Below are 13,278 nucleotides of genomic sequence, written 5' to 3' on the forward strand. Positions count from 1 at the left end.
ATCACCTGTCTGTCATGCTGCATAGTGTATTTAGTTGGAATGAATCATACACATATTAAAGAAGGGAGCCTTTATACTTAAACAACATACTTAGACTATTAGGTATATGCAAAAAAGCCATTGTTAATGCTAGAGACTGTTGCTACAATTTGCTGCAAGTCGGGTAATTAGAGGCAGTCGTTTGATTAGCTAGATATGTTTGATTACGTAGCTAATAAATGCAGAGAAATGGTGGGGGTTGTGCTGGCCAGAGGGTTCATCTAATGCAGGGGTGTCAAACTCGTCGTGTCATGTGACGTGTCGTGATGTATTGCGATTTTTTCCCCCCTTGCTGGCGCTGGGGTGGACGTGGCTTCCTCGTGATGCATCTGGCCTGCGGGCCGGCAGTTTGACACCTAATAGATTAACTGCTAGCTCTTTCTGCTTTAAACCAGTAGAACTATGTCAGGTTCAAGTATGATTTTCAATAGAAAAGGCAATGCAGGATAAAACTTCAGTTGGTGTTTGTGTCCGAGTTGATCTTCATGAAAATGTCTACGGAGATTCTCAATCATCCAGGTCACGGTTGTCCCAAAGGTACTTTTCAAAAGGCAGCTGGACTTTCTTGGTTTTCTCCTTAGAAAAATGTTTCGCTCCTCATCCAAGAAGCTTTTTCAACTCTGATAGTCACAACTGAAGAAACTTCTTGGATGAGAAGTGAAACCTTTTTCAAAGGAAAAAAAAAACACGAAAGTCCAATTGCCTTTTGAAAAGCACCTTTGGGATTTTTGTGAAAAGTGTTCCCATTTGTCATTTGGCAACACTTTTTTGCATATAGCAGTGTTCATGATTGTACATCACATTTTGCTACACACAGAAGCAGCTTAAATATGTTGCTGGGAAAGGCAAACGCTGTACCAAAACTAAAGAATTACTTTAAAACTCAGAAAATCATAGTAGGACCATTTTGCATGGGGAGTACAAAGTTTATAATATAAGTTATAAAAATGTGTAGTTCCATAATCTGTTTTCTGACTGGTAGAATGTCAAATCTGATTCTCCCTCCAGTGTTTATGAAGGAAACTCATATTAGCCAAATGCCTGGAGAATCCAAGCATAGATGAATTGTTCTTGGGATTTGTCCTGGATTTATGTCAATACACTGATATTGGAATTAGGATTTATACCACCAAACATCTCTATAAGTTTGGAGAAGGATTCAATTGATTTTGGTCCTAGTAAGTTCTGCACAGAGAATTGGAGCCTGTGTCTGAATGAGATTATGGCAAAGAACATATGTGACTTGCAATAGCAGTACAAAATGTCTGAGGAGGCTATATATACAAATAAAGTTGGATTAGGCAGACAGCATGAAGATACTCTATTCTGAATGTGTCACCATAACGCCCTATATACAGTACTGTATGTTTCACATTGAATTGAATGGATGCATTTTCAATAAACGTTTTCAACTGACCCTACTTATTATCTGCAGTGTCATAAAGTAACTGGGTATCATTTCTATTCTTTACCTTTCTTTTACTTAGATAATTTCATGATCTCAGCCTCTACTTTACACACTGACTTTTCTTGGAAGCAAACGGGAGGCAGATAACTCAAGATAAACCTGTTCAACTACTGCAATAGATGCCTCCCACTGCACTTCATAGTCACTTCCTCTCTAGAAACAAAAGCTGATCTATCAGGATAGTCTGGGAATGTGGTCATGATTTACCCAGAGGGAAATATGAGAAAAGCAAGCAGATACAGGAAACAGAAATTGCATATTTCATTATTTTACACGATTGCTTTCTGTCATGACCTGATTAACCTCAGTCTAGTTTGTTACTAAGAATGAGCACCTTTCCTGGAGAAGGAACAGCTGTTCCTTGGAGACAACTGTTTGATTTGGTTTGGGGAGCATCTCCAATCAGAAAAACAAACATTTTTTATGTTATCAATACTCTCAAAGAGTTTTTATTTTTTCACTTTTTAAATGAAGGAAGCAGATGGAAAATAGTGTCTTTACTGAAAATTTGAGTCTTAGTTGAATCCTTGAGGAGTCCATAACTTCAGAGTTGATGGAGTTATTGTAAGTTTGAATTTGACACACCTGAGTTTACAGTTGACACCAAGAACAGAAATCTCATGTTATAACAACCTGCCATAAGTGTTTGCATGTTAATCAGATAGAGTGCTGTGATGACTGAATAGCAGGTTGAGTAGCAGTGGAAATTCTCTCCTCATTGACTTGGTTTGCAAGGGAGGAATACATGAACTGCTCCTTTCTTTGCCTTTTCACAGCTGGTTACCAGAGTGGGATTCATCATTCCTGCTGTACATTCCTGACTTTTAATTAAATTTATAATTTTCACATATATTCCTTACATCTTTCTCCTACTCCATCAGAATGTATCCGTACACATTTGAGTTTTTCCCCATTTTTAAAATCTAACACTCTTTTCCAAGAGTTTTAATCACTGGGGGCCTGGTTTGGTTTATTTGAGTAGTTTATAAAAGAAATCTGACTTCCTCAAATTACCTGTTTGATTTTTTTTCTCCTCCTTTAGCAATCATGAGAATTGCATTAGTTAAGGAATGTAGCATTGGTGGAGGAAGGACAGTTTCTCATCCTTATAATTTAGAAGGTGGGAATGAAAGAGAACAGCCAGGGATCGTTATTAACTGAGTAATAAGCAGTACAAAAAAACCCCCAGAGACTAATGAAAAGAGATAAATTGAATAAAGTATTCTTAGGGAAGCTGGAGGTGCCCGTCCACCCCCCAAACTATAAAACAGTGAAGGAATTGTGTTTATGGTCATCAAATGTCATGCCTGTTTTTAAAAATAGACACTGCAAATAAAATAAGATGCATTATCAGGCTCATACTCTTCCTTAATGTAGATGTTCTAAAAGCATAGGCAGGCAGTCCTTGCTTAATGAACAATTTGCTTAATGACTATTTGCAGTGTGCTGAAAAAAACATACTTATGGCCAGCTCTCACACTTGCAACCACCGCAGCATCCCTGCAATCACATGACTGTGTTTCAGGCACCTGGCAACCGTTGCTCATTTACCACAGTCACAGCATCCCGTGGTCATGTACTTGCTATTTGTGATCTTCCCAGCTGACTTCCAAAAAGCAAAGTGAATAGGAAAGCTGGCAGGAGGTTGCAAATTACGGTCACATTATGCCCTGCGTAAATGACTGAAACTGGAATTGCTGGAACTGCTGTTGCTGAGCAGGGGAGGTGTTTTGCTTAACGACTGCTTTGTTTAGCAAGAGAATTGCTGGTCCTAATTAGGATCACCAAGTGAGAACTACCTGTAGTAGCATACTCACATGATTTCTACAATAATCCTGTAAGGTGAGTTTGGGTAAAAATTGACAAGTGGTCCAAAATCTCCCATTGAGTTGTGGCTTAATGTGGGCTTAGATTCTGCACCCTCCTGTCTCAGTTCCATATTGTGATCGCTGTGTTGTGTTTGTTTTAAAGCGTCGCATGATTTTGGTTAATAATCTTTCACTTATATGATTTTCTTAAAACAGAAGTATCAAACATGTGCACCGCCTCAGCTTAATGGCAGATGCAAAGACTGCTTGGTGTTGTGCCAGGAGCACCACATGACAAGAGTTCTTGGTCCAGCTGCTGCAATTAAGCTGAGCTTGTGCCTTTTCCCTAGGCAGCAGGCAGGCAGCCTTGCATAGGTACTATAGCTGTCCTGCTAGAAGACCTCAAAATCTCCAAAACATATTGAATTAATTCTTCTCCCTTTGAAAAAATATTGAATTTGCCGACTCCTTCCAAAAGAAGTTTAATTTCTCTCCTTCCTCCAAAACAGTTTGAATTCATTTCTCTCCTCTCTCCAAAAGACATTTAATTTCCTTTCGCTCTCCAAAAAAAGGTTTAATTAATATCTGTATAGTTTCAGGCTACACAAAGTCCATGATAATTGTCAACTTTATAGAAACTTCATTTTTTAAAATTAATAATAATTAAAGTTTGAATAATTTCTTCAATTGCCGCACTATTGAATGGCTTCTTCCTTCATATAGCAGTATAAGAGCAAAGGATGTAGTAACAGATCCTAAAAATGCATAAAATATGTGGCTATAGGAGGAGAGATACTAAAAAGTCCATCTGTATGTAGCATGTGTGTTATGTATGTGTACACTTTGAGAGTAAGCAACTAAATTTCATTTTTAATGTGTGCCATTGTGCCCAGAGTAAAAAATTACAATAAAAGTTGTCTGTCTGTAGTATGAAGGTAAATTGGATGGTAGATGATTCTGGGACATGTTATATACAAATGACTGCTATGAAGCCCCAATATACATGTTTGTGTGTAATGGAAAAAGAGAATTCTTAAGCCATAAGTTCAAGTGTATGTGTATGTATATATATAAACAATAAAGAGTTTTAGGAAGCTATTGAGCAAACGCACAGTGATGAATGGAGTGATTTAACCTTTCTGTATTTTTCAAGTTGTTCCCTGCCTTGGGAATAGAGAAGCTACTTGGGAGGATGGATTTAATGGGAAATAGTCTGCAGGCAAAGCATTTCTCGCTTATTACTTTTCTCATCACTGCAACCTTACAAAGCAATCAACCTGTCTCCCTGAACTTTATTATGTGCCTTTGTAGCAGTGTTGAAGAAACTTTTCTTAAATCTTAACAGGTAAATAATAATAGTTTTGTCTTCTAACTTTTTAGAGATAGTAGCATCACACGTTTAATAGCTCTTGGATAAAACAGAACATTGGGATCTGTTTCCATTTGTTTTCAGGCCTATTTTGCACTGAATTAACTTTAACTTTGCTGAATGTTGATCTGGGAAATAGGCAAACAGACTGTGCTCCTATTGGACTTCTAGCTGTCACTATTACAGAGTATGGTAATCTTCCAAGCTGCCTTAAGAGAGTGAGTCTCATTTCATAATGTTTCAGACCCCAAATGATAAACAGTTTCTAGAAGATGGTAGTGGGGCTTATTTATAAATTATTTACAATTTCAGGGAAGAAAGGATTGGTTTTTTTAATCATCGTAATCATCCCGTCCAACAATCAGAATTCTCATTGTAGGAAAACATATACTGTGCCTTTTAAGAACAGAAGTGAAGGCATAATAAGTAATCAACTTTTAAATGTGCCTAGTGAACTGGTTTGCAATGTTGGACAGAGAATGCTGCAATTGATAAATGTTAATCAACTTGATTATGGCACTTCTAATACTCTTTAAAAAGATTTAAAAATCCCTCTTCGATTTTTAAGCACATTGATTTGTGCTTCTTAGATTGTAAGCCGCCCTGAGTCTTCGGAGAAGGGCGGGATATAAATGGGATTAAAAAAAAATTAACTGTTAAAACTTTTTTATAGAATAGAAATGTGTTTTAGAACTGTTTTTTTAAAAGAAAAAAGAAAAGTCATTATTTTACCCGTTTATTTGCTCATTTATTTACACAGCTAACTGGCTAAACGGTATTTGTCTTCTCACTTCCAGGTGTCAGTCAGTGTCTCCACCACCTCTTCTCTATCAACAAAGAACCCCCAAAACACATCCACTCAGTGATAGTGAGGAATCCTGCTGTTCTGGCAATTTCTCCAAAGTTTCCAATTCCAGAGTCTTCCTTAAAGATCAAGCTAAGTGGGGAATTGCCTTAAGAAGTACCTCGACTTCCCCCTCAGATACAGAACCTTCACAGCATCCACTCAAAGCTATCAGCATTGGGTGCCTGGATAAAAGGCTCTCTGTCTTCCAGGGACATGAAGAAAAGGAGGTATCCAATGAGGTTCAGGATGGTGAAGGAGTAGGCAACTGGCAGCTTAGACGGAGCTCCCTCTCCTTGGGAACAGCAGCCAGTCTACGTAACATCTCTCTCAGCCGGGTCAGTGTCCATTCACAAGCTCTTGATATCAGGCAGAAGATAACGGAATGGGAATGCCGCAAACAGCCTTCCCCTAGAATGAGCTTCTGCTTGGACAAGAGGGATGTTGGAGAGAGGTCAGGCAGTGAGAGCTGCCCTAGTATATTGCCTTCTCCCTGCAGTGAGAAGGCTTTTGAATACAAAGGCTTCCAGAGGATGAGCAGAACATTTTCTGAATGTTCCTACCCGGAAACAGAAGAGGAGGAATTTCTAGACAGAGATCCCTGCCACCGTTTTGAAAAGCGACTGAGCCGGAATGAGTCCTCCAATGCCTTTCTCAAGGGGGTTCCAAAAGAAAGCTCAGCTGTGCTAAACAGAATCCAGAAAATTGAACAGGCCTTAAAAGAACAACCTGGCCGGGGACTTCCCAAGTTGCCAAGTAGCTGCTACAATGTGGACAGAGGCAGAAAGAAATCTTTGACTTTCGGGGTTTCAGAGAGCTTGACTGAGATTGCAAATGATAGCAGAGCAGGGAACATTACTTGTGGGAGTAATCTGGAGACACCCACGGAGACTGAAAAAACTAGTAAAATGCTGCATGGGCTAACTACCAAAGTTAGTTCTTTTAGTTCTAAGCTGCTTCCAGAGAGCCTGGCAAACACAGCGGTAAATCCTGTGCCCAAGCCGAAACGCACCTTTGAGTATGAAGCTGACAAGAACCATACAAGTAAATCAAGCAACGGACTACCTCCTTCGCCAATGGCTGCTGTTCCTCCCCCTCTTCCCTCAACTCCTGCTCCCCCTGCCACACGGAGACCGAAAAAAGAGTCACGCTTTCACAGAAAATCCCCAAATAGGTAAACGTATGGAAAGCTATTGCCCTATACTCTTAAATATCGGGGAGACATTTCTGCAGAGCAAGGAACCTCTCCTTAAAGTAATACTTTTCAGATGAGAGTGAAAGCAAGCAGATTTAGGCCACCACTTTCACGCCGTAGACTTAATGGCTGTCATGCCCTGTTAACTGGGTTTTGTCAAATACAGTATGTTGTTCCAAATCACACTAGAGCGCTAGTGGCTGTAGTTGCCGGAGGGATTGACTTTTACTGCAGCAGATACGAACTGGAAAATTCTTAAATAAAGAACATCTATTTTATTATTTTTCTATAATGACTGTGAACGTGCTTTTTACAAATGGTCTTACTGCTCCTCCCTCTCAGCTTCATATTTAATCCCTTGATTAATCCTGATCCTCGTGAGTTTTCGTGGCTTAATGGCATGCAGTGAAATTTCCACATCTAAACTTAGCTATTGTACCTAGCACAAAGTCACTAATTCAGAATCTTCAGTTGTGGATATAATTGCTTATTTTGCACAATTTATTACATTTATATCCTGCCTTGTCATAAAAAAATACTTTCCTTATTTTCTGTTACACTCTGATGGAATTTCAGTGATGTAGAAAGATCTGAAATGGCCAAGATCGTGTACTGAAATCCTAGTTCAGCTATGCCAGGGGTAGGCAACCTTGGCTCTTTTATGACTCGTGGACTTCAACTCCCAGAATTCCTGAGCCAGCACAGATGGCTCAGGAATTCTGGGAGTTGAAGTCCACGAGTCATAAAAGAGGCAAAGTTGCCTACCCCTGACCTAGGGGTTGGGGCAGGGGTCACTGAGGGAGAAGGCAGAATGGCAGTGATGTGATGTGATGTGAGTGAAGATGGTAAGGAGTTTATGTATTTTCTTGGGTTTGAGCAATCTGTTGAAGATGGAGAAATTTACTTATGGAATCTGGTGGAAACTTATCCATCAGTTTCTCCCGAATGCAAGGCAAAACTCCCACAAAATATAAGGGTAAAACATTTCTGAATAGTTTGTACAATTTCATTATATAGTTGCAAGCAGCATTTTAATTGTCATGATTATTAATGAGAATAGAGCATTTCTGCTTGGCTATGCTTGCTTGTCAGACTATTATACAGAATACAGAATTTATAATCAAAGAACTTATGACAGATTGGCAGTTCCACTTGTGCAAAGTTCCTCTATTTTTGCCAACCTGGCCTACACTATAGCTAGTTGTGTTGGAACATTTTTTTTAAAAAAAATGTATATTGATGATTTTTTTGAATGGCTAATGTTGCTGGATTAAATTTCCCTGAGTGATTTAGTGCCAGTTAATTTCTAGGATGCTTCACTCTTTTTAAGTGAAGAAAAGCTTCATATAAAGCTGCATGCTTTTTTAAAAAAATTAATGGGCACAAGCATCATCATAAGTGTTTTGGTGTGTGTAATAAGAATAAGAGTCTCATTGGTAAATGGAACCTCCTGTGCAGTTCTTTGGAATCAAATTTTAGATGTATTTGGATATGTACATACAGTTCTTGTAAATTATTTTAAAGTTGGTCAGTAGCAAAGCCTGATATTCAGTTCTCTTAATAAACGAAACTGGATGTTCTTGGGTACTGTCTTGTTTTTATTAAAATGGGCACTGTCAGAACAACTTGACCAGATAAAATATTCTAGTGGGAGGAGATGCTTAAAAGAAACGATCTTGCCACTTGCTTCTGGGATTGTTTCTCATCATGCCAAAAACAAGCAAAAATAATTGTTATTTTCAAGCAGGAAGATAAGTTATGGGTAGCTTATGTACTGTATGTAGTAGACTGTGTATTGTTGAATACTAAATCTAATCACCACAAGAGAAAACTTGAAATTTAAATTTTATCTTATTTTGGAAGCGAATAGTTTGTCACGGAATATAAGACACAAATGTTTTGGAAACTCTTGACTGAAGCAATGATGGTATCTGAGAACAATTATTTGTTGCATCTTCCATTATAATGTAAGTACAATACCATTAGGGTAGGATCAAAATGAACAGAGAATTTATTTTAGTCTTGAATGACATGGGTATATTTAGATGTCTGAGGCTTTAGCCAGATAATATTGTAAGAAACAAGAGTGGACTTGTACTGGAAAGATTCTCCTGCCAGCTAGGACAGAGATCCCCAACCTTTTGGGCACCGGTTCTGTGGAGAAAGGTTTTTCTGCAGACCAGAGAGTGTGTGGTTTTGTGTGCTGTCTGCATCCCATGGATGGGATTTTGCTTGTTTGTTCGGACCGGTTGCTGGCATGCCGCGGACCGGTACCGGTCCACGGACTGGGGGGTTGGCCCCTGAGCTAGGATACGAACTGTGGTGGCAGAGTGGTTAGAAAGCAGTATTGCAGGCTAATTCTGCTGATTGACAGGGGTTTGATCCTCACCGGCTCAAGGTTGACTTAGCCTTCCATCCTTCCAAGGTCGGTAAAATGAGGACCCAGATTGTTGGGGGCAATATGCTGACTCTATAAAACCGCTTAGAGAGGACTGTAAAGCACTGTGAAGTGGTATATAAGCCTAAAATCATATTGTGGTAGTGGAGAAGCCCACAATAAAGAAATATTTCTTGTTTTTTTTAAACTAGTTTAAAGTGATGTTATAGCAAAACAATTCTAACAAAATAGACGAAAAATAGTTTGTTCAATATGATGTGGGAGAGGGCAATCATATAATTGCCTTTGTCTTTTGATTGCTTCCTTTTTTAAAAAAGTTTTAGCACTCACAGTCACAAATGATTATATTACCTTTTGTTCCCTATAGAAAATCCTTTGAATTTGAAGACGCTTCAAGCCTGCAGTCATTGTATCCTCCCTCCCCAAGTGAGAATGGTACTGACAGTCAGCACAAGTTTGGATCTAAGAGCACTTTAGAAGAGAATGCCTATGAAGATATTGTAGGTAAGGACATCTTGTGCAATGATTAATATAGCTGCTTGATGTGGAGCAGCTGTAGTGACATGGCAACTTGGGGAAATTCTTCTCTATTGTATTCAGGTGTTCAGTGAATGTGGAATGGTCAGATGCATATACATCATTTACAGTCTCGAAAGGAAGATGTTTTGATTCCCACTTTTTATAGAAAGCGGTAGATTAATATGTGAAAATGGATTCTTGCAAAATGGAATGTGAAACCTGTTCTTTTGGAATAGAATACCCCAAGAACCTGAACTAAAAATTTCAGATGCATATAAAAGAGACATATTACTTACAAAAATCAGCATGTAGTGCAATCCTGTTTAGGAGACTGACCCATCAACCAGATTTTTCCATTGGCTAACAATAATGTGTTCACTATGAGTGGACCTGTTTACTTGAAAAACTTCTCAACATGAGGTGCTCTCTCAGGGGTGGAACAATGGAGGAAGGCAGCCCCGTTCACTCTTTGTATTCTATTCTTTCAGTTTCTTTCAAGAGATTCCCACTTTTTAGGGTGGACCAATCTAGTTTGTTCTTCCCAAACCTGGATAAATGACCCAAAATTGAGTAAAAATGTTTTTTCTTTGGGTCTCACAAATCCATTACCCAATCACAACAGGGACATTTTAAAAAGGACTTTGTGATAAGGATAAGGAAGGAAGAAGTTTGGCTAGTTGAATTTAATATACAGCAACCTGGTTTAAAATACTTTGTTTGATCAGCTGCATCTCTTCTGGATTAAATAACTTTTCATAATTTCTGCATCATCTGAGGATGATTAAATCATGTTTTCAGCATATTTTTATGACTATAATATTTGGAGTTTATCAGTGCTGTTTGGGTTGAACACTAATCTTACAAGATAGATATTTGAGTAGCAAGCTCATGGGTAGCAAGTTCATGGGGAGTTACTGTCTACTGTAACTGAAATCTGGAATCTGAATTGTCATAGATTGTAATGAACAAATCCACTATTCTTCCTTAACTCGATATGCTAAACAAGATTTTGTGACCCAGCACTTGTACAAAAGTGTATTGTGATGATCTTTTGTGTACTTTTTTTAGTTCCTCATGTTTCCCTGCAAGTGCAGGGTTACTTTCTCCCCCCCAAAAAAAGATTCTGCTGTATGTAGATTCTTTGATTATGATAGGAATTGATTGACTAGCTTGTCCATCACCAAGCCTGGTGGTGTGGGCTGAGAGAGAATGACTGATTCAAAGTCACACTGCTGGTTTTCAAGCCTAAAGCAAGACTAGAACTCACAGTCTACTGGTCTCTAGCCTGGTGCTTTAACCACTATACCAATGTGGCTCTCATCTTTTGGATACTACTCATAACTTAAACTAGTTTGTTTTAACAGAAATAAAATTTAGGGGTATATGTATTGCCCCATAGAGCTTTACAGCACTCTCTTGTGGTCCTCATTTTACTGACCTCTAAAGGACAGAAGGCTGAATCAACTTTGAGCTCTGTCAAGATTGAACTCCAGGCTGTGGGCAGTTTGCTTGCAATACTGTGCTTTAACTACTTCACCACCAGGTTAAAGAACCAGAGTACAGATAGTCCTCCACTTACAACCCCAGTGCGATCTGGAATCTCAATTGTTGAGCATAACAGTCGTTAATTAAGTGAGACGCCAAATGATTACTTCACTCAACGACTGCAGTCCCAGCATTCCTAGGTGCAATTGTTAAGTGACTGCATGGGTTGTTAAGTGGAGTGCGAGAGAGAGGACTTGAGTTGCCGAGGTGTGATGAGGTGGGGAGGGGGCCCAGGCTTCCCATTTAATCCAGGAGGCCTGGGCTCTCTGCCTACCCTGCCAGGGAGAACGAACATAAGTGCCATTGCTCTGGAAGGCTCATAATTTCCCTCTGGAGGGGGAAATGCTAGTGAATAGCATTGTTCTGACTTTTCCAGAGCAGTGATGGTGTTTGCTAGTGTTTTTGCCAGATTTGAGGTCTGTTCCCCTAGCAGAAGGATATCCCCTTCCTGCATGGAGAGGAGGGGAAATCCCTCAGTGCACTGGGGGAATGAACCTCAAATCCAACCTCTCTTCTACTTGCAACCTTCCTTTCCTGCTGGCTTCCCCATTGACTTTTTAGGGAAGCTGACAGAGAAGATGGCAAATAGCAATCATGTTCACAGAACACTTGGCAACCTATTGTAAATGTGAATAGGTTGCCAAGCACCCAAAATGTGGTCACATAACTGTATGTATGAGAGAGGGAGAGAGAGCGAGAGAGCGCTGAAAGTGCTTTATGGGCTGTAAAGCATCTGTCGCAAGGTTGTCATGACTGGTTGTAAGTCAAGGATTATCTATATTATTATTAGCCCCTCCCTACCAGTCGTAAAGAATAATTAGTGACTCTTTTAAATCCTGGGAGTAAGAGAAATGTGTAATCCCTGAATTTATGTGATCAGATTATTAGTGAGCATAAGCATAAATACTGAGCATATTCTGATTTAAATAGGGAGAAAAAGGAGCATTTCTTTGTTTCTAATTGTAATGTAATAAATTATTGGTTAGGTCTCATTGAATTGGTTCCAATTTCTTATATTATGTAGAAAAAGATCCTCCAAACATACCTCTCCCCAGAGACATCCTCACTGCTTCCCCTTCTTTTACTTCCCTCAGATTCTTGATCATGATTATTTTTTCCCCTCCATTGTCAGATCATGTTACATGCACAAATCTCAGTCTTCATTTTCTTACTGAACTGAGTAAATGGTTCTTTTTATTCTGTAATCTTAGTCATTGTCTCTGACTCCATTAATGAAGACAGTGTCCGGTTTTCTTACTACTAGGAGAAGCACTGCTTTAATAGTTTCTATTTGATTTTCTGCCCCTCTCCCTTCTCTGACTCGTTTGTGTTTATTTGGCATTTCTCTTCCCATATATGGTTCTATTCTTTGAAACAGCACAAGCAAAACTTTGCTAGCATGAAGAATGAGAGCAATGCTTCAGATAGTTGTGCATTCTTATGCATTTTCTTCTTTCTGATATAGTGGTATATACCACGATCTTTTTTGTTCACTAGGTCCCAATATCTTGTTTCTGGATGCTATAAAACAATCTTGAAGTTCATTGATTGCTCTTGATCAAAATAAAAAAAGCAAATACATACGGACCATTTTAAAACGCTAGCACTAATAACACAAAGTTTAGTTCATGTATGTAATTAAACATTTTTTGACTTGCTATGAATTTATGTATTACAGTTAAGATAGTGATTTCAGAATGTCTCTACAAAATTATTCTGTAGTCAGTTAGTACTAAGGAAGTAAATTAGAGTGTGTACTTGAATATACTTGAGTCTATTATTGATGGCCTCATCATTAGTTCTGCATGTGAAAGTCAAACTGAAGCCAACATTTTCACCCAGCATGAACAGTACATCTTATTGCCTATGAGACTGTTGGCATCCTGTTAAAGTGATTAACTACATGGTAATTACTTAATGGTAAAAATAAATGAATTATGAGTGGTTTTCTCTTTGTATTAAAACCCTTCCTGACTATAGTAGTTATATCTTATTTGAAAGGACTGGGATTTAAACTTCTTTAGAGAAAACGTCCTGTTAATATTAAGCCTATAAAAGAATCTCCATTTATTTTCTGTCGGTATAACACGTTT

General features: G+C 38.7%; 1 protein-coding gene across 8 annotated transcripts in view; it reads left to right on the forward strand.

Moving 5' to 3' along the window:
- DENND2B (DENN domain containing 2B) overlaps nucleotides 1-13,278 on the forward strand; it is a 154,345-nt gene that overhangs the window by 70,855 nt on the left and 70,212 nt on the right. For 5 of the 8 annotated variants that reach the window (XR_014025107.1, XM_081317602.1, XM_081317603.1 and 2 more), the window contains 2 exons: nucleotides 5,482-6,702; nucleotides 9,489-9,625. Coding sequence is in view for 7 of the 8 variants with exons in the window: in XM_081317602.1 (XP_081173728.1) it covers nucleotides 5,482-6,702; nucleotides 9,489-9,625 (1,358 nt within the window). In the remaining variant the exon portion in view is untranslated. Of the gene's footprint in view, nucleotides 1-4,789; nucleotides 4,903-5,481; nucleotides 6,703-9,488; nucleotides 9,626-13,278 lie in introns of those variants that run through there. The other 3 variants (XM_081317606.1, XM_081317605.1, XM_081317604.1) reach the window with 2 other exon arrangements.

Source organism: Vipera berus, assembly GCF_964194415.1.
Source record: "Vipera berus genome assembly, chromosome: 1".
Lineage (NCBI taxonomy): Eukaryota > Metazoa > Chordata > Lepidosauria > Squamata > Viperidae > Vipera > Vipera berus.